General features: G+C 40.9%; 1 protein-coding gene across 1 annotated transcript in view; it reads left to right on the top strand.

The window, feature by feature from the left end:
• The window catches only part of TRPC4AP (transient receptor potential cation channel subfamily C member 4 associated protein), a 38,231-nt gene that overhangs the window by 10,378 nt on the left and 8,715 nt on the right, over nt 1-19,138 (top strand). Inside the window, exons 3-11 of the mRNA XM_075721371.1 lie at nt 22-138; nt 3,172-3,229; nt 4,366-4,421; nt 6,287-6,415; nt 7,580-7,781; nt 9,825-10,007; nt 11,700-11,842; nt 16,117-16,248; nt 16,924-16,982. Of these exons, the coding sequence (XP_075577486.1) occupies nt 22-138; nt 3,172-3,229; nt 4,366-4,421; nt 6,287-6,415; nt 7,580-7,781; nt 9,825-10,007; nt 11,700-11,842; nt 16,117-16,248; nt 16,924-16,982 (1,079 nt within the window). The remainder of the gene's footprint in view (nt 1-21; nt 139-3,171; nt 3,230-4,365; nt 4,422-6,286; nt 6,416-7,579; nt 7,782-9,824; nt 10,008-11,699; nt 11,843-16,116; nt 16,249-16,923; nt 16,983-19,138) is intronic.

Raw genomic sequence — 19,138 nt, 5'->3', positions numbered from 1 at the left:
TTTTTTTTTTACTGCATGCAGGAAATTTCTCCACTTCTTTCGATGGAAGCCATGGCATTTGTTACAGAAGATAGAAAAGCTGCTCAAGAGTCCACTTTCCCAAATACATACACGTTTGACTTATTTGGAGGAGTTGATGTAAGTGTGGGGTTTTTTCAATATCAAAAGATTTCTGTATGATAGTCATACCACTGAGAAATCTGTAAGTGAGGTCTTTGAGACCTTTGAAGCTTCTAAATGCAAGCTACAGAACGACTTTACCAATTTGATGCTAAGCATTAGAATTGTGCCTCTTTCTGTTAACCAAAATGTGAAAAGGGTATATTTTCCAAGGTATTACAGCATCAAAAGTGAGGTGCTGCTTCTTATATGGTATAGAAGACCTAGCTGTTTCTTCAGGTAGTCTGTTTTTAACATAAAAAAGGCGAGACCTCTAGGTTCTCAATGAAAACAGTTTCAAACGATTTCTAGTAGTGAGATTAAATACTACAGTTTGTACTAGAGCACTGAGAATTTCACTTACCACTGAAGGATATGTGGCATTTTTAAGCACACCAGGGCACTCTTAGCCAGATTGTCTGTGTTTATTGCTGCTGTGCAATGCAGACTTCTTCATCTATGGAAAAGTTTTTAAACAGAGCTGCAAGGGTTCTGTAGATATTCTGGCAATTTATCTTTTTGTTTATTTGTTTTAATTCTGCATTACACAGATACCCAAGTTTGCTCAATTTTATGGTGACAGACTCTGGGATCTTACATTAGAAATGTGTGAGTTGTATTTTCCAGTGAACTAGTTGACACTTTCTTCACGCTTTTTTTTTTTCTTTTATTTGGGGGGGGGTGTGGGGGGGTGTCCTAACTGAACAGTGTCTTTGCTACTTCTCTCTTGTTACACTTAGCATGCCTTCACTTAAGTAAAACCTGTATTTAGGTTATGTTGTTTTTAAATTAGCACTGGTTTAGTTGCTCGTATCCTGTTAACTGAGGACAAAAGTCTTCACCTACCCAAGTAATTTAGAACACTGTGTGAAAATATTCTGAATTTCCCTTGCTTTTAAAGAGAAATAGTGATACTTCCTGCAGAAGTGCTTTTAACATAAAGAATGCACAGAATAAGTGTGTGTGGTGGGTTTTCTTTTCTTTTTCCTGGTTGGTTGGGTTTTGTTGGTTTTTTGGGTTTGTTTTGGTGTTGTGGGGGTATTTTTTTGTTGTTTTTTTTCCTTGGGCTGGAGGTGGTAAATATCAGATACACTCTAATTACCTGATACTGCTGCCAGAGATTTGGCTGATAAAAGTGGGTTTAATCTGGTTAAAGGCAGTGGTAGAAGCCAGTGCTGTGTGTATTTGAAAATCTTACTCGAGGACTTGAAAGGAAATAGTCTAATCTGCTGGTTCTGTGTATGCCATGTGCTGATTCTGTGTTGCAGTATTTCGAACTGTGAAGCATGAGTAACTTTGAAGGACACTAAATGTGCAGTGTACTCTGTATGCTCTAATGCGTGATAGTATATTCCTTAAAAGATTTTTGGATTCTGACAGCCTTTACATCAAGGAAGAACAAAAGCGCATTTGTGTCTTCTCCCTTTATATGAATACATGTAAAATATTACCTGAGAGTACAAACACATGAACTGACACACGAGCCTCGTGGACTTTGGACCTGAATGCAACCCCCATTCCAAGAAATAAGATCTCATAACTCCCTTTCTGCTCCCTCTGCCTCTGGTGAGGCACCCTCTTACCTATTCTTTTTCTGCCATTGGACTCTTGCACTTCTTGCTGCATACTGTTGCAGTTTCAGTAGGATGGCTGAAGAAAGCCCTCTCCAAGGAGTGTCTCACACCACTGCAGTCCAGTCCCTGGAGTGTATGTGAGGAGCATACCAGTTCTGCAAGAATAAGGTGATAAATACATGGTGGGTTATAGTCTTGACCAGGAAAAATAAATGCTAGCTCAGAAAGGGTCACTCTGTGGCAAGGCAGGAGCGATCAGAAGTGTGGCCACCCTTAAAAGACAGACTTGTTGCAGTAGGTGTTCTTTCCCAGGAGAAGAGCAGTTCATAGGCATATCTTTGGATGCTTATCTCGGGTACTGAGCCTTGAGGTGTGCATTCTCCTCTTGAAACCTGAGCCATTAATATGAGCACTGCATTACTGCTGCAGTCATTTTTCTCTACCCTACTGATGCTACAGCTACTGGTACAAATATTGCTGGAAAAATGCATATTCCTCTTTAAAGTTGCCTGCTTATTTATTTGTTAGTGCTTAAAATGTGGGCAGTGCCTCCAGTGCTATCCGTTTTCCTCTGTATCTGGGTAGGTAGTTCATTAAAAGAAGGGTAAAGTTAAGTTGGGACAAACAGAGCAAGTTGTAAAACATAAGTATATTGTCAATTGGCATGACTTGACTCAGTGATGCCTGCGTTGCTCTTAATTTTAAACAGAATTTTAAAACCAGGGGCATTTTGCAATGCTTCTTGGAGAAGTCATCAGTTCCTTCTAGTGGCTAACTCTCATTTTTAAATAAACTACTGCTTTTTTAGTGTTTTGAAATAAACCAGTGGTATAGGCTAGAACAACTAAAGATCAGTTCTGCATCTATCAGAACCATAGACCTAGTCTTGGAAAACTGACTGTTACGTTCCTTAAATAGAGATGAGAAAACACTTTGCATAGCTATAAACGTATACGTAAGCATATGTATAAGGTGCATGTACACAAGCAGTGGCTTGCTCTTTATTGGTGAGATTAAAATCTGGGGCAACCAATTTCTGTTATGACTGGAATTTCTGTTATGTATTTTGAAGCCCAGCAAGATTTAGGGAGTGCCTTTGCAGATTAATGCTAAAGATTCAGTATTTTGGGAGATGTGTGATAGCCATCCGTGATGTTATCTGGATGCATGTGGAATTACATTCTTTGCAGACTCAAATTCTTTAAAACTTGCCAGTGGGAGATTGTTTTATACAACTGTTACTATTTCTTCAGAGTAAATAGTTGTATTTTTTGTCAATGTAATTTTGACACTGGTGGGCTTTTGACTGTAGAGCTTCCATTATTCACCTCTGTGACTTCAGCAGAGACAGGACTAAGTTTGGATTTGTCACTGACAAATTAATTGGGTATTTGTGTCCCAATGATTATTCCCTTAATTCGTTGTCTTCTTGTTGCAGCTTTTAGTAGAAATTCTCATGAGACCAACTCTTATTACACAGAAAAAGAAACAGAAAAGTAAGTAAACAGGTGTTTTATCTTTTTTCATTGTTGCCTTGTGTCCTCATACAGACAGAAATTATTCTATTTTTCTGTTACTCTGTTTCCATACCAGCAATTTCCTATTCCTAAATGAATCATTGGTTTCTTTGTTCTCTTAGTAATGATTCATGATGGGATTTAGGATAGTCACCTGTTGCAAAGCACAGCTCGGGAGTATTCATGCACTCAGCATAACATACTTCTCTCAACGCAGTACATCTGCTGTCACTGGAAACTTTTTTTTATTGTTACTGTGGCTATAGCTACAGTTAACAATTATTAATAATAAGCCACAAAACATTGTTTATGCAATAGGAGTTACAGAGATTGTGAGATAATGAAAAGTATGCTGTTTTCCTGACCTAGTCATAGTGACTACTAATTTCCAAATGGCTGCAAGGAGAATTTGCCAGTGGGGCACGGTAGCTTCAGCACAACTTTCCTGCTGGAGCAGCTTTAGTTTAGTGTTTTCATTTCTCCTGTCTGTGATTCTGCTGGTTCCCTGAACCCTTCTGAGGAAAGGAGATGTCATGGTACGCTCCATGCCCGTCAGCCAGGGAACTTCAAAGGTGAAGTAACTTGAACTTGAGCTAGAGGCAGCTGTTATATGTTTGTACTGAAAACATATTTTAGGAATAAATCAGATTGAAAGCTTTTCTATGAATTCCTGATGCTGCGTGGAGAAAACTGCATGAGCTGTCCTATATTTTTTCCCTATGCTTAATAATTGGAACTAATACGTGTCTCAGCAATTTCTCATATTGACAAATTTTGAGTTGGTCTATGGTTTGGGTTTTTTTTCCCTAAAATACTGTCCACACCCTTATCGTTTTGTGTGTGACTAAGGAGTGCACTAGACTACAAGTACATCTCTGTGGTCCTAGGCAGTGCTGATTTTTTGGGGGGGGGAGTTTTGGAAGAAAGCATGTGAAAGGTCAGGTATAGAGCGTTTCTTCCTCTGGTTTCTATCCTCCAAGGCATTTGCACAGATGATCTGAGCTAGCAGTTAGCCTGAAATTCTTGCCTGTTTTATAGCTATTCATGTTGCTACGGTGGAAGTTAGTGTTCCTTGGCAACACATAGCTAGTGAATGTCTCTCTTCTCCTTTGCAGTAAGCGATGACCTCATCAAAGACTGTTTAAGCATACTGTACAACACGTGTATATGTGTAAGTACAACTGCCTTGGAAAAGTGTTCTGTCAGTCATTTTACACGTGCCACTTGATAAGACAACATACAGAATCTTTTAAGCATAATTTAAACTTACTCTGAAACTTTTCATTAAAATTCCTTCAGTTAAATATCAGACCACGCTATATTTTTATGTGTTACTCAAATAATTTCTGTTTTCTTAGCCACATTGTCAAGTTTAAATCCCCTTGTTTGGATCTTTATGTATCTGTGTTTCCATAGGAAAGAGGTGTCAGCCTTTGTTGTATTCAAACTTAAAATTTGAAACCAGAAATGGATGCCTGCTAACTCAAGATACAGCTAGTCTTGTTCAGTAATGGTGCTGGCAAAGTGGTTTAAGTTGGATCCTGCAACTCCTTCATGTGCTGAATATGAGTTCAGTTGATGGCAGATCAGTGCTAAGGAAGACGCTGCGTTAAAGGCCTATTGAAAAACCTTGCCATTAAAATTCTGAAGCTAAAAGCGCAGGCCTCAGATTATGCATGCAGGGAATATCCTCAGGGTTGTTTCCTTAATCACACATTTTATTATGTCATAACCTAGGGAGCATTGTTTAACAAAAATGTAAAAAAAGGCAGTTACTGGCTTGGCGCTCTTCCAAAGACATCAACCTAATCTTGAGAGTTTGAGTCTTAATAGATCGTGTTCTCACTACTAAGTATCTGTGTACACGTGGGAGGGGGAAGAGAGGGAACACTTTTTTTTTCCTTGACTTACATGATTTTTTTTTTTTTAAACTACAGATAATGCAACTTTTGCAAACTGTGAATAGGGTAGTATGCTAAGAAACAAGTTGGCAATTTATAGACTGGCTGCTGTTTTAATTCAATATTGCTGCTCTCTCTTGAATGAGAAGTGTTCAGGATCACAGAAGTGTTGTGTGTGCAGTATTAACTGTTCTCATGCTTATGTGCAAATACTCAGGAAGTACCTGAGCTAGTCTAGTTCTGTGAGCACAGGTAATATGTCAGTCATATGGGTTGGTGGTTGGACTGATGATCTTAAAGGTCCTTTCCAACCTTAACGATTCTATTCTAGTTTTACCTTCATTAAAAAATAATCTAGCCACCAAGCCAGGAAACATGAAATTAATTATTAGTCTCCCCTTAATTGGTTTAGTGGTGGACTTGGTAGTGTTAGGCTAATGGTTGGACTGGATGATCTTAAAGGTCTTTTCCAACCTAAACAATTCCATGATTCTTTATATAATAGACAGCTTTGCAAGTGGTGAGGATGTAGTTTTGAGTTACATTTAGTTCCAGAAAAGACTGGCTGTGTTCTCAGCAGAGATCAGAGCATGAAAGCTGTCTTTAATGATTAAAAAAAAAAAAAAAATGCTGGTGTTAATGAACTCGATGAACCAGAGTTCGTGCTTTAGCGTGACTTTTGGGTTCATCACAGAGGTCAGTTAAGTCCAGTGCTTCATTCTGGTTGCTCAGACTCTGCCCAGCTGAGAGCAATGCTAACAGTTTGGGAGGAATCTGGGGAGTACGTTTACATACCATAAAATGGAGCTGGTTACGATTTGTATAGGAAAGCAGAGACAAGCTTCTCTGACGTATTTCCAGGCGTGCAGTGTTTACTTTTGATTCAGACAAGTAGACAACTGCCTGGAGACGAAGCCTCACATCCTGGAGCCTGTAGTTTTTGCAAGCATCATGTTAACTTCAGACAAGGACTGGAGGTAGTTTTGGTCGCCATAAACACAGTGTTTCCTGGTTTCAGGAATAGCTGATTTGATAACACATCATCTGTAAAACCGTCCTGCATGTGCCTGTAACGTATGACTTGTCGAGGTGGGCTCTGACTCCGGGTCTGTGTGTGCTTCTTGCTGCTTTCTAGACGGAAGGAGTCACGAGGCGATTGGCAGAAAGAAACGACTTTGTGTTGTTCCTGTTTACACTGATGACAAACAAAAAGACATTCCTACAAACTGCAACACTCATTGAAGATATCCTGGGAGTTAAAAAGGTTAGTTACTGGTTCCTTAACTTTATTTGTATGGCTTTTCAGGCCAGTAGAGGAAAGGCAGCTTTTTCTTCAAACAGTTGCTGAAGGTAATCCTCTAAGGTATCCTCTCAATTCTTGTAGCTTATTTGAAATCTGACTGTTTACACTGATCATTAACTTCAATCACGCTTCATACAGAAGCCAAATTATGTATGTGATATCATACTTGTAATATTTTTGCTTACCTTGCAGAGGATGATGGGGGGTGAGTGCCTAGCTGTCATTAAAGTACAACCAATATTTCAAATAAAGAAAAGGGACCTCATATAAATTCATTTTTCATCCTTGCCTTCTGATTACACTTCAGATATTTTAGTAGTCTTCCTGATATCTGGAAGGCTTCCTGTGCTTCTCTTACCTTGGGGTTTGTCACCTCTCCAAGAAGTAGGCCAGGGGAACAGGGCACTTAGGTCTTCTGCACAAACTAGGTTTTTGAACTTGCATGAACTTACAGCTTAGTGCCCTGATGTGATGCATATAAATTATTAGAGGTGTAACCCTGGGAAAACCCTGAATTAAATGTGTCTGTGTACATTTTGTGGAGAGGGTCAAGATTCCTTAACTTGTGACTGGTTTGGGGGTTTGTTTTTTGTTTTTTTTTTTAGAGTAAAGTTGAGGATGGTGTGCTTCCTGAGATAGGAAACAAGCTTAGTTTATCTGAACATAAATGGGTTTTTTGCTGAAAACAGTTTTCAACGTATTTTTAATATCTTTTGATGGAAAAGACTGACACCTAGATTTTTTCCTCAGTTCTTATCTGTGAGCTTCAAAGAGAATACAGAGAGAAGTGGAAAACTGAACCGAAGCTTTGTGATACCTAAATGTAATTTGTCTGTTAAATTAGTTTGTTTTTTTTAAAAAAGCCCCCAAAATTTGACTTAAATACTTAGTCTTTAGAAGATGGATATCTATACTTCTGGAGTTGAGAAACGTAAGTGACACCAGCTGTAAATCGCAGGGGGTTTCAGGCTCTTCACTTTTCACTGCCTGTTTGCCTCTCTTCTACTAATGTTGAAATAACACGCAGCTCTCACCAGGGAAGAGCTGTAGCTGAAGCCTTCTGGCTGTGTCTGTGTTCTCTTACTGAATATCATGTGTGACTCACTCTGACATTGCCTCCTCCAGGAAATGATACAACTGGATGATATTCCAAATCTTGCGAGCCTTGTGTCCAGTTTTGATCAGCAGCAGCTTGCAAACTTCTGCAGGATCCTCGCCGTCACAATTTCTGAACTTGACACGGGAAGTGATGACAAGCACACGCTTCTCGCCAAAAATGCCCAGCAGAAGAAAAACCTGGGTCCTTCTCGAGCTGAAATTAATCAAGGTAATTGTTACGTTGTGAACAAATGCAGAAGAATCTCAACAGTGTATTAAGCTTCCCTCGGTGTCACATCTGTAGCGTATGTTTCTAGAGGATACTGTAAGCATTCTCTCTTACTAAAGCATTTTTCTTTATTCACTTCCCTCAAGCGGTTTCCTGGAAACAATCTTTTCTGTTAATGAAACTTGCTTTGTAGCTTTCAGTTTCATATGGTGTTGGTAACTGAGTACATTTCTGTCATTTCACCCCTCTCTGATGAACCGAGTGGCTTAAAATAACTGGGTTTGTTTTCTATCCCTCAGTCGCTTCCATGGCCTTCCCTTCAGCAACTTTCAGTAATTCCCTGTCCTTCTTAAAGTATGAATTCCCAAACTAAAACTGTATGCAGCGTGCTTGCTGTCAGAGCAGTTCCTTCTCTGATTTTATCTGACATTGTCTGGAGCAGGATATCTATCTTTATCAACAAGGAAAGTGCGTTTAATATTAATGACATTGCCCACCATTAATTACCACACCAGCCTTGGAAATCTGCGGGTCTGATCTCAGCTTTAACTTTGGGCACAGTGCAGGTTTTGTTATTTTGCTGAGGTACTTCTTGGATGCAGAAGTCTTGCCTAGAAGGATGAGTATGAATTTAAGAGATTTAAAATAAAGTACCCTCAAATGTAGGATCTGATACTTTCAATGCTTAATATGCTGAAAAACTTACAGGCTTCTGAAGCAGACGCTTGTATAGGTTCATGCCAAACAACATTGGGAAGTGGAAAAAGGGGTTTTGGAGCTGGTTCTCCCATCTTCTAACATTTTATGTTGGCCATGAACAATGAAGCCCCATTTGTAACCACTGCCACCACTGCAGCATCCAGTGAGAGATGGGTAGCATAATCCAGCAGGCAGAAACTGAGAAACTTTAAAGGTGGGTGTACTGTCTTCTGCCCTGTGATTGCCAGAGCTTGCTTGTAAAGAGCAATGGAAAAGTATGTGTAGGTGTGGGTACAAAGTTTAATTTCAATTCGTTGAACTGGATAAGCTTGGATCCTGCAGAGCTGAACTTAGCCAAGCAAATGTTTAACCAATCAATTTCTGTTTGCACAGTTAGAGACTGTACCTAAGACTGTAAAGCATATTCCATTTTAAAAACTTTATCAGGGAGCTTATTCTTTCAGAGATGGTACCAGTGGGCAGGATCTTGCAACTCTTTTGCATAGCGTTCATGGCCAAATTCTCTGTCCTTCTCTACTTCATCTGCAAATGTGTAGTGAAGTGAAGACTTAGCCATGTAGCTGTAATAAACAGGTCATGTAATTAAGTTATTCTGTAAAAACTTTAGGACAAAGTGCAGCTTGTAGCAGCTCCCCAAGCCCCCCAAACATTTTGCAAGCCAGTGAATTCTGTCCTTGACCTGCTATTTCTAAGGGTGCAGTACCACAACAATTAAAACCCTCTAACGTGGGGCTGCTGACATGTGTTCCCCATCTGTTTGCTTCATAATGATCTAATTCAGGAAACTAGTACTTAAAAAAGCCAACAGCTTTGCGCCTAGTTGCCGAAGTGAGCTAGTTCAGTTTGCTATGAGACAAACACCACAGGAGGTAGTGAAGGAGGTGGCATCACACAGAGGAAAGGGGAGGTGGAGCTTCCCCTTCCAAGGGCTGCTGCTTTATTTCTGCCAGCTTAATTTTCAGCCAGATCAGTTCCTTGATATTGACTCACTGTGGACTGGAAAACAGCAGTGCCAGCAAAAGGGAATTGGCTGGAAACAGGCAGTTAGAGTAGGGTAGAACTAATCTTTTTCCAGTGTAAGTCCAACACAAACCAGTTTACGCTGATTGAATTATGCCCAAGGTATATACACTCTCTTCCAGTCCTTAATAGGAGAGTGCACTGACTTCTTCCATCTTTGGATCTTTTTCACCAGATGGAATTTGTTTGTGTTTACTCTTCTGTATTACTAACGTAGATGTTTTGGTACCTTGTGGTATAGAGGATTTGATGACTGTCGTATTGGTGATATTAAATCGTAACAAAATTATTTTTATTTTTCAGCTACACTTTTGAATATTCCAGGCTTCATTGAGCGATTGTGCAAACTGGCAACACGGAAGGTGTCTGAAACAACAGGTACTTCCAGCTTCCTCCAGGAGTTGGAAGAATGGTACACCTGGCTGGACAACGCACTAGTACTTGATGCACTGATGAGAGTGGCAAATGAAGAGGCAGAGCAGAGCAGTACAGGTATCTGGCTTGCATTTCTCTAGCTGCCATTAGCTGATGTGTACCTTAACCTTCTTCGGTGTTTGCCATGTGTTGCTTTTCCTTTCAGCTGGTATTGATTCCCCTTTTCTTGCATGAAGGACTGCTGTGCCAGTGTTTAGGTCTGGCTCCTGTTTTGTTCTCATGTAGTACTGCTGGGGTTTTTTTTCCCCCATGAACTAAAGTTAGCAAAAGGAAATGTCCTAAGGCAAATGCTGCCCTCTGCACACCTAGATAACACTGTAGCACTGTACATCTTCAGTACTAATATCTCTTGCAGTGACAAAAATACATGCATCTGAGGTAAGTGACTTTACCAACATTTTGCTCTAAAACTTAGGCTGATGGCTTTAGGTCCAAATAGTTCATACCAAGCAAGTGGTCCCTTTAAAAAGGAAAGGTAGTTCCAGCAAAAGTAAATAAATTAATTGGAAAAAAATAATTGTTCCAGGTGAGCATATGGATGTGTTAATACAACCTTAGGAAAATGCTTTGAAGCGAGTGTCTGGTTTGTCGTTTCTCCCTTCAGTATCACAAAAATGCAATTTATGTCTTGGAGAACTCAAAGTACTCAGTAACGGAAGGAGAATTATCCCAAAAATTTGATACCTTTGCTTCTATGCTTCTTTGGAAAACTTTATTTCTTGTCTGGCTTCATTGGTTTTGTAGCAATTAATTATTAAAACTTCCGAAAATAGACAAAAAATGAAGTATGTGAATGCTCCAACAGCGTCTCGCACATACCTTTACACACACCAACTTGGTGGAAACTGGAGAATGCTTGGTATTTTGAAACAGAATTCACAAGGCAGTTTTGCTGAGGTGGGACGCGCCCAGTCCCAGCTCTTGACCCACAACATCAGTCAGGAAGCAAACCTAGATGTACTTTCCCAGAATGCTGTCTCACTCTCCAGTGGCTTGTGGCTTAGGGGACTTCTGAGTCAGCGGTGGTGTCTCTGCTTTTTAGCCTTTGATGGTTTCCTTCCTTTGTGCCTTTGCCTGGTTACTGATTCTTCACATGGGTTCAAAAAGCATTCATGCTATCCTGTGACGGGGCAGCTCATCACTTAGTTATGTATTGTGTAAAGAGCTGACTCCTTTCTGAACTGCAACCTTCACTATGTCCTTATTTACTTTCTCTTTGTCACTCGTGATTTCTGTCATGTTTACCACTCGCAATCATGGCAAGTAATATCCTATTTCTGCCCTTAGCAGTATATTCTAGATAGGGCTATGAAAATTATTTAACTGTGGCCTAAATATCCTCGTACTGAGGTACGAAATGAAAGTAGACTAATAGTAAATGATTCTGGTAATCTCGCCCCTACTTTTATTACCTTTTCTGCCATGTCCTGTCTGGTGGAATAGTCTGTTAATTCATATAAGTGATCTTACTTATTTTAGGTAGATGATGCCATTTAACTTATTATGAACAAATGAAATAATTTTAAAAAATCTAATTTTATCTCCTCTAAAGTTCTAGCTATATTTTTTCTCTTCTGTAACATTTAATTTAAATTGGTTATTTGTTGTATGTCACTGGTTTTAGTTGAGAAGAAGATTCAAGCTGGTCTTACATCTGCGGTGTTTCAGTGTAACAGTAATAACAGTAACAAATCCTTTCCTGTTGAAGCTGCCTCAGGCTCACATCTTTGCCATCTTGTTCAGAGTCTTCAGATGAAAGTGGATTGGCCAACACCTCAACACGAACACAGCTTCCACAGTCCATGAAGATCATGCACGAGATCATGTATAAGCTGGAGGTGTTGTACGTTCTCTGTGTGCTGCTCATGGGGAGACAAAGGAATCAGGTGAGCACTTGTAAAAGGTCATGCATGCAGAAGTTGATGTCTCTTTAAACCTAAGCGCTCATTAATTAGGTCATGGACACAGAAACGTGAAGGGCAAAGCTCAAGGCATAAAGCTGGGCAAATCCCATCATTGCAGCGATGCACAAACAAACGGGCAGTGTTTCATTGCTGAGAACCAGAATGAGCCGTTGGGCAGGGCTTGTCAGAAGTTGTGTTGACCAGTGTTGGGGTGGCAGTCGGTCTCTGCAGAGCTGCTGCTCTGGTGCAAGATGGATGCAGGAGGATTCCTCCTGGATGAGGCATCCCGTCTCTCTGTGTGAGGAAGTGTTTGGATGTACCTGGATGCTGCGGGAGCTGCAGCCAGGGGTTCTTCCTGCTCCTGGTGCACTGGTGACCAGCTCTGAATGGAGCCCGTTCAGGCATTCCCCTTCTTTAGCTGTTTTCACTTTTGGAAATCCTCTGGGGTGCTTTATAAATGGGTGATTTTTGCAGTAGGTTCCCATGTCTTGGCTGAGTGAGTGCGGTGTTAAACTCAGCTGGGAGGATATGCTTCAGTGCTGTCTGCACTAGGCGCTGCCTAGAAATCCCACTCATCTGTTCCTTTTGTGTTTCTTGCTTTCCAAATGAAAAATAATTTGTTCCCTGCCTCACGTAGGCTTATGGAGAACTAATCACTGCAGCTTGGCTGTAGTTTGATTTAAACGGGTCAAAAGCATATTGTGAAGGGGGAAGAGCAGCAATCCGTTGGTACAGTTTTGACAGGTTTCCAACGTTGGCAGTCTGCTCAGCTTGGCAGAGCAGCTTGGAATAGCAGGGGCATTCGGATGCCCTAGAGACTGGGAGGATCAAATTGTTTTGAGTTGTTGAAGGGCTGTTGTATTAGGCAAGAGTAGCTGTGTTGGGGGGCTGTTGCTTAAGCACATATATCTTAAGTATTTTGTTCTCTGCTAGTAACCTCCCATTGTATAGGAGTCACAAATACTCGCCACAGGCAGTCTCTTAAATCTCTTAATCCAAATTTAAAATAGAAGTGCTTTTGTAGAAGTGCTGAACGTAACTAACCTGTTCACTCTGAACCTACAAATGGATACGCAGCATTAAAAAGAAATAGGTCCTTTATAATAGTAACCAGAGAAACTCATAATCCTGTTGTCATTCCTTTTAGAAGTACTGTCTCTATTTGGCATAAAATAAAATTTAAAAAAAGCCCAAGACATAACTGGAACTACCAGAACACGCATCTGTTAGGAGGACTTTTTTTTCTATTGTATCAAGTCAGATAATTCATCCCTGCCTGATTTCACCACACGAATGCAGTTTTACAGATACTGCGGAAACTAATTGCAGCTTGCACTCACCTGCTGCTGCCTGTTCAAGGAGCTGAAGGTGCTGGCTTCCTTAGCTCCCTGGGTCAGTTCTAGTGTGCTACTGTCAAATGGGACAAGGTAGAAAGTGTGCTGCTGAAATAGCTAGCTTTCAAGCTGATTTTTTTTTTTTTTTTAATTTCCTGGGACAACAACTCTTCATTCTTCCTCTGCTACTTCTGCCCCCATGCAAACAGGAAACTGTCTAAGGATAAAGCTGGCATGCAGCTCACTTCTTTTCCAGGGCTGATTCAGGACTGGAATTGAATTCTTGAAAGGTTTGAGTTACTTCATTTCCAAACACTTTTTGTCCAGAGCCAGCTCTTTTTGTAAAATCCCCTGTCTTTGAAACACACGCTATATCCTTCATTCCTTAATGTACATAAAGTTTTCAAAGACCCATGTGGCAGATGTGAATCTATTCCCCTTCCTGCGAGGCAGTCAGATTAAGAACCAGAGCTGAGCTGTTCTACATGGAAAGCTCCGATAAGCAGGGAAAGGCAGTGTCTGCAATAGCACTCTCACTGACAAGCATTTCAGCTGCTAGATGGTATCTCCTTTTTCTGTGAGGTAATAAAAGCACAGGATCTGCAATATCAGTCTTCCAGTCTGAGCAGCCAAAGGTCTTGCTGGTTTTATATTGGAATAATTTTGCACAGAATTTCTAAAGGGCATCACAAACCTGCTTCAGTCCACTGTGATAATCAACATAATGGTCTGGGGTGATGCAGCTTCTTAACAAACTCACCCTGTTGCTGAAGGTTTACTCCAAATCCTTGGTTTAAACTTGACTGCTGGCTAACTTGCATAAATTGACAACTGTGCTAGCAGCAACTTGGCTCCTACCTGCTGCCATGTTGGGGATGATCACACCCTTGGGGATGAGTGGTGTTTCACTGCAGATCTGTGCCTCTGCTTCCTTCTCGTTATGGTTACACCCTAAATTACTCTCCTTACATATTTTTCTAGGCTGTCTTGCATGTCCGTATTGTGGTGAAAGGCAATCAGCTATTTACTTGCTCCTGCTATAGGGAGCCAAACTGCATGCAGCAGAAGCGCATATTAGTTTTAGTAGTGAGAAAGCAACAGAGCAATTCGTGAGAAGCTGGGCAGCAACAGGAAAAAGTCAAAGGAGTTTGAAGGATGAATATAGAGCAGGGATTGTCTTGGCATCCCCAGGCTGAGTAGTTGTAATGAGTTTGGGGTCTGGGAGGGAGTGTGATCCAAAGGCAATGACTGTGACTCAGGAGCTCTGTCGTGCAGCCGTCTTGTCAGGTGAGAACTTAGAGTTAAGCAAACTAAAAGTAAACTGAACACATTTGAAATTAGGGATGAGTCATTTGGAATAAACAGATATGCTCTGTGTGGAAGGGAGCAGATTCACAAGTTAAAATGATGAGCATAGAGAGCTCCGCGTTCAGCGAGGGGCCAAGGCTCTTGCAGGCAGCTCGCACGCTTGGTTTCATCCTGTTGTGCTTGTGCCATGCTGGCCACTGACAGATGGGGACTACAGGGAGTGCTTTGTTCGCAGAGATTCCTCAGAGCTGTGTTTGTTGGAGGCTTGTGACTAGATCTAAGTGTCCAACAGCATTTTAAAGTAAGGGAGCACCGAAGGGCTCCAAGCTTTGCAGTCTGTATGGGTGAGGTGGGAAGGAGCTGCCTGCTGCTTCAGGTGTGATATTTGGAGATGCCCAGCAGTGGGAATGTGATTTCCATATAGATGGGAAGGTTGGTGGCTACAGCCAAGAGGAATGCAAAAGGCCATCAGCTACGCTGTGAACAAGAATGGGAATGAAAACCTGTAAAATAGCATCAGCTTCAAATATTTTTGAATCATTCAGGTACTTGAGGAAATAGAACAAAATGGAGTGATCTGCTTGAAATACTGCTAGTTATAATTCTGCATCATGGGGACAACCTAGATTATTGTTTAGGTGACTTGATTTTAAGGAACATGTCCATTACTGCTTTGGGCATTTAATTTTTACAGCATGTTGGGCTTCCCAATCATGCATGGTTTTCATTTGCACCACATCTGAAGGGATACTGCTTGTCATAGGCCTACAGCTGATGAGAGTCCCACTTCTTGTATTTCTCCTATTCCTCATCTTCCAGATTGCTTACGCCAAAAGTATCAAAGCTTGGACTAAGGTATTTAACAGCTGTTCACACCAAAATTATTAGGTTTTTTTACATGAGTAACTCCATAGTCTGTTTGAAACACATCATGAACCAAATGGGTTTGATTTGGATAGGTTTTTCAATTCAAACATAACTGCATCCTAGCTTGGCGGGCAGACTGGTACATAAACCTGAGTCATTTGGCATTTTCTTCTCTTCTGAGCGTTTTCTAAAGAAGTTCAACTTCCCCTTATCCTGAAGGAGCAGCGCTTGTACTGCCGTGTGGTTGTGTTACTGCTGGACTCTTTGCTCAGAATTCCTGCCTAAGTCACTTGAACAAAAACAATATCGATGGTTTGTGTTGTCTTCGGAGGACTACCTCAGCTTCGGCTGTGTGAGCTAGAAAGGCAAAGGACGCTCAGTGGATGACTGGCAGCTGAATATTCGCAACTTAGTTTTGTGATCCACAGAAGTTGGGTATAGATGTATTTTCAGTGTGCTGTAAGTGATCTCCCAATGTCCAAAGCTGCTTCCAGAGGCACAGTGGTTAACTGAAGCACTGGCTAACAGCTTGCTCCCAAAATGTGTGTTTACTATCCATGTCCACCAAATGGAAACTGCTCTAATGATACACCATGGTTAGCGTGCATGTTAACGCAAACACATGCTGTTTGATAAAAGAATTTGTTCTTTCTGTTGTCAGAGGATGATGTAATTGTGTCCATCTGTTTACATTATATCCGTATTTGAGGCTGCAGCAAATAAGTATGTACTTGCCTTGTTTTCCAGGTTCATAAAATGATAGCAGAGTTCAAACTGATTCCTGGTCTCAATAACTTGTTTGACAAACTGATTTGGAGAAAGCATTCGGCATCAGCCCTTGTTCTGCATGGACACAATCAAAATTGTGATTGTAGCCCAGTGAGTAACTTTTTAAATTCTGTACTGGAGTTTTACCCTATCATATAATTCTGAGGAGATGTGTTGAGTAACTGCGTGCTTGTATAATAAACAAATTGAGGTGTGGCAGCAGTCAGATTTTTGTGAATTACTGTTTTCACTTAAGTCTTTATCTTTGTCTCATGCGAGCAGTTTATCAGAGGGCAATTTAGTCTCTTCCTTCTCTCCTAGTTTGGGAACTGGGAAAGGGGTAAGTTCTGTGGTCCCTGGAGGGCAAATGTAGAAGACAACCAAAACTTAAGGAAACGATAGCCAGCGGGTCTAGCAAGGAGAGGCAGAGAACACAAAATGGATCACAGTCACATTTTGGGGGGGGTGGATTTTTTGTTGGTTCTCCCCCCTGTCCCCCAACCCTAGATATTCTAAATCGGTCAATGCAGTGATGAGCTTTTTTGCCTTTGCAGTGAGAAGAAATTATTAACTGTTACGTGCATAGGCTTGGAGGCACTCTCCATTTCTGTTCTATTTTGGGAAACCTGCAAAGTGCAGCCTTCTCCATTTATGCAAGTCTCTTGCTCTGCTGTCCAAATGGGTTTGATTTGGATGGGTTTTCAATTCAGCTGTTTGATATCAGCTTGGTAACTAATGATTTCCAAAAATACTAAAGCAAAATTTTTTGACCTTGTCTCTTTTTAGGACATTACTTTAAAGATACAGTTCTTGAGGCTTCTTCAGAGCTTTAGTGATCACCATGAGTGAGTATGAAAAGCTGTGGTAGATTGTGGCTCGGCGGTATTGTTTGCCTGGTTGCAGTTACAGTGTGTGTCCGAGGCACGGTGCAGGCTCCATGTGAATGGAACATTGTACTGTCCTTCAGCCGGTTCTGACGTTCACGTGCCTTTCAGCTCCTGCTGTGAAAAGGCTAAGGATATGCTCTCTATTGGGCATATCTTAGTGTGTCTGTTGATGATTAAAAATAGCCCACTTTGCTTCATGTTGAAATGAACTGAAGCATTTATGTGATGAGTTAACGCTTTCTGGCTGAAGAAATAAGGAGGCAGCTTTCATGATGTTGTTTATCTGTCTTCTCCCTGAGAGTTGGTAGTGAGCCAGCGTGCTCACAAGAGCACACGTATGCCATGGGGACACGTTCAGGTTTAACTCATAGTGGAACAAGCATGAAACAAAAGCTGTTGGAAGATCAGGGTAAAAGACAGCGTACCTCTGAAGAGGTTAATCAATACTCTTTTGCCTTTGTAGAAAGGCTGGGAAGGTGTGATTGCTCTCTGAATGCCAGCAATGGGGAAGGCCTGATTAAACTGGATGGGAAGATGTTAAGGGAACAATTATCTGTCAGCTAGCCATTGGGAACCTAGGTTGGAAGTAGGAAGAAAGCTTCTGTTTGCCTTCAGAAGGCATACTTTACGAAGCTCGAGTCTGCTGCAGTAGCTGAGGGGTGACACAGATTTTTTTTTTTTTTAATGTATGTATTTTTTAATGCTTTTACTCAAGGAGCACACCCCCATTGCTGGTAGAGGTACTCATTGCTCCGTTTGACCTGCAGAATCACATCTTGCATTCTGTCAATGCCCTGTTGCTCTAATTCAGTCCTGCAAGATGGTTTCCTGTTCTTCACAAATATCTGCATTTGAGGCATATTGCACTAAATATGTATATGCCTTCACTTCCTGCCTAGCTGGTCTTATCTACAGCTGGGCTGATACTTTTGTGTAGGTTTTATCTAGTACTGTTAGATACGCATATTGAAAGTATCAGCCTTTCGATTGGGAAGTGTTAGCTTTAAGAATGGGGAGCTGCTGGACGTATTGTAAAAATAAGGGAAAGGCTGACCTATTGTAAATCTGACCTATTGTAAATCCTCCATGCAAGACGTTGTTTGCCCAGGAATCACTCCAGGTTTTCCAATAAAATCTCTTTAGATGATGTTCCTACTTAAGTGATTACTACAAAGATCTTGGGCTTCTTTAAACAGAAAACAGCTTTCAGCTGTAGCAGTTGAGTGAGTGGAATGTGTGGAATCTGGTTAGGGTTTTTAAACAAATAGTTACATGAACTTTCTGTGAAATCGCAGATAAGCTGAGTTAGTTGAGGACTGGAGGAGAGCAAATACTTACATACTAATATTAACTTCAGTACAACTGTGTATAAACCAAACTTGCAGAACTGTTTATTGCGTGGAGACGCTGTATTTTCATTACAGAAACCTGTTGATCCAGATCAAAAGAAGGTTCACATGACAGCCTCAGTGGGCACTAGTCTGGAAGATAGTGTTTGAAGCAAGGCGGCATCCCCATCACCTTTCTGGTCTAATAATTTATCCTCTGTGTAGGTGCTGTGTTCGGATGAGTAGGTTGTCTTTGCACACCCCTACACTCACTGCAGCATCCTATGCTCCCTTAGGTTTCCTGTAAATAAATCTTTGCTGTCTGATTCTGAGCACTTTGTAGTAGGAGGGCTCTAAGGGAGCACACTGACATTCGGCAGGCAGTCTGTCAAAGTGAGCCTCTGGACTACGTATTTTAATTTGTCAGACTTGTTCTGCATTTAATTTATTTTACAGATAAATTGGTTTTCATTAGGAAAAGTTCAGTATTTGAATAAAGCAGCTAATGCAAATTCTGTGGGTTTATATCCATTCCTGTTTTCTACATTTAATGGAGCTTTTAAATATTCCCAGACTAAACAATTTGCTCAGAGTAATAAAATACCGGGATGATTGAGTACTTTTTTGCAGTTTCTGCTTTCTAATTGAGGTTTATTACTGGTAAGGAGCATAGTCGCTATATGGCAGAGAAAGACTGCAGGAAGCTGTGAAAAGGTTTGCTGTTTAGATCTGCTGAAATGCAGCAAAATGTTGCTGAGACTTTCAAAAACAACTGCCATCTGGAAG

The sequence above is a fragment of the Pelecanus crispus genome, chromosome 14 (genome assembly GCF_030463565.1).
Source record: "Pelecanus crispus isolate bPelCri1 chromosome 14, bPelCri1.pri, whole genome shotgun sequence".
Taxonomy (NCBI): domain Eukaryota; kingdom Metazoa; phylum Chordata; class Aves; order Pelecaniformes; family Pelecanidae; genus Pelecanus; species Pelecanus crispus.
This window is presented reverse-complemented; position numbering and strand designations above follow the sequence as displayed.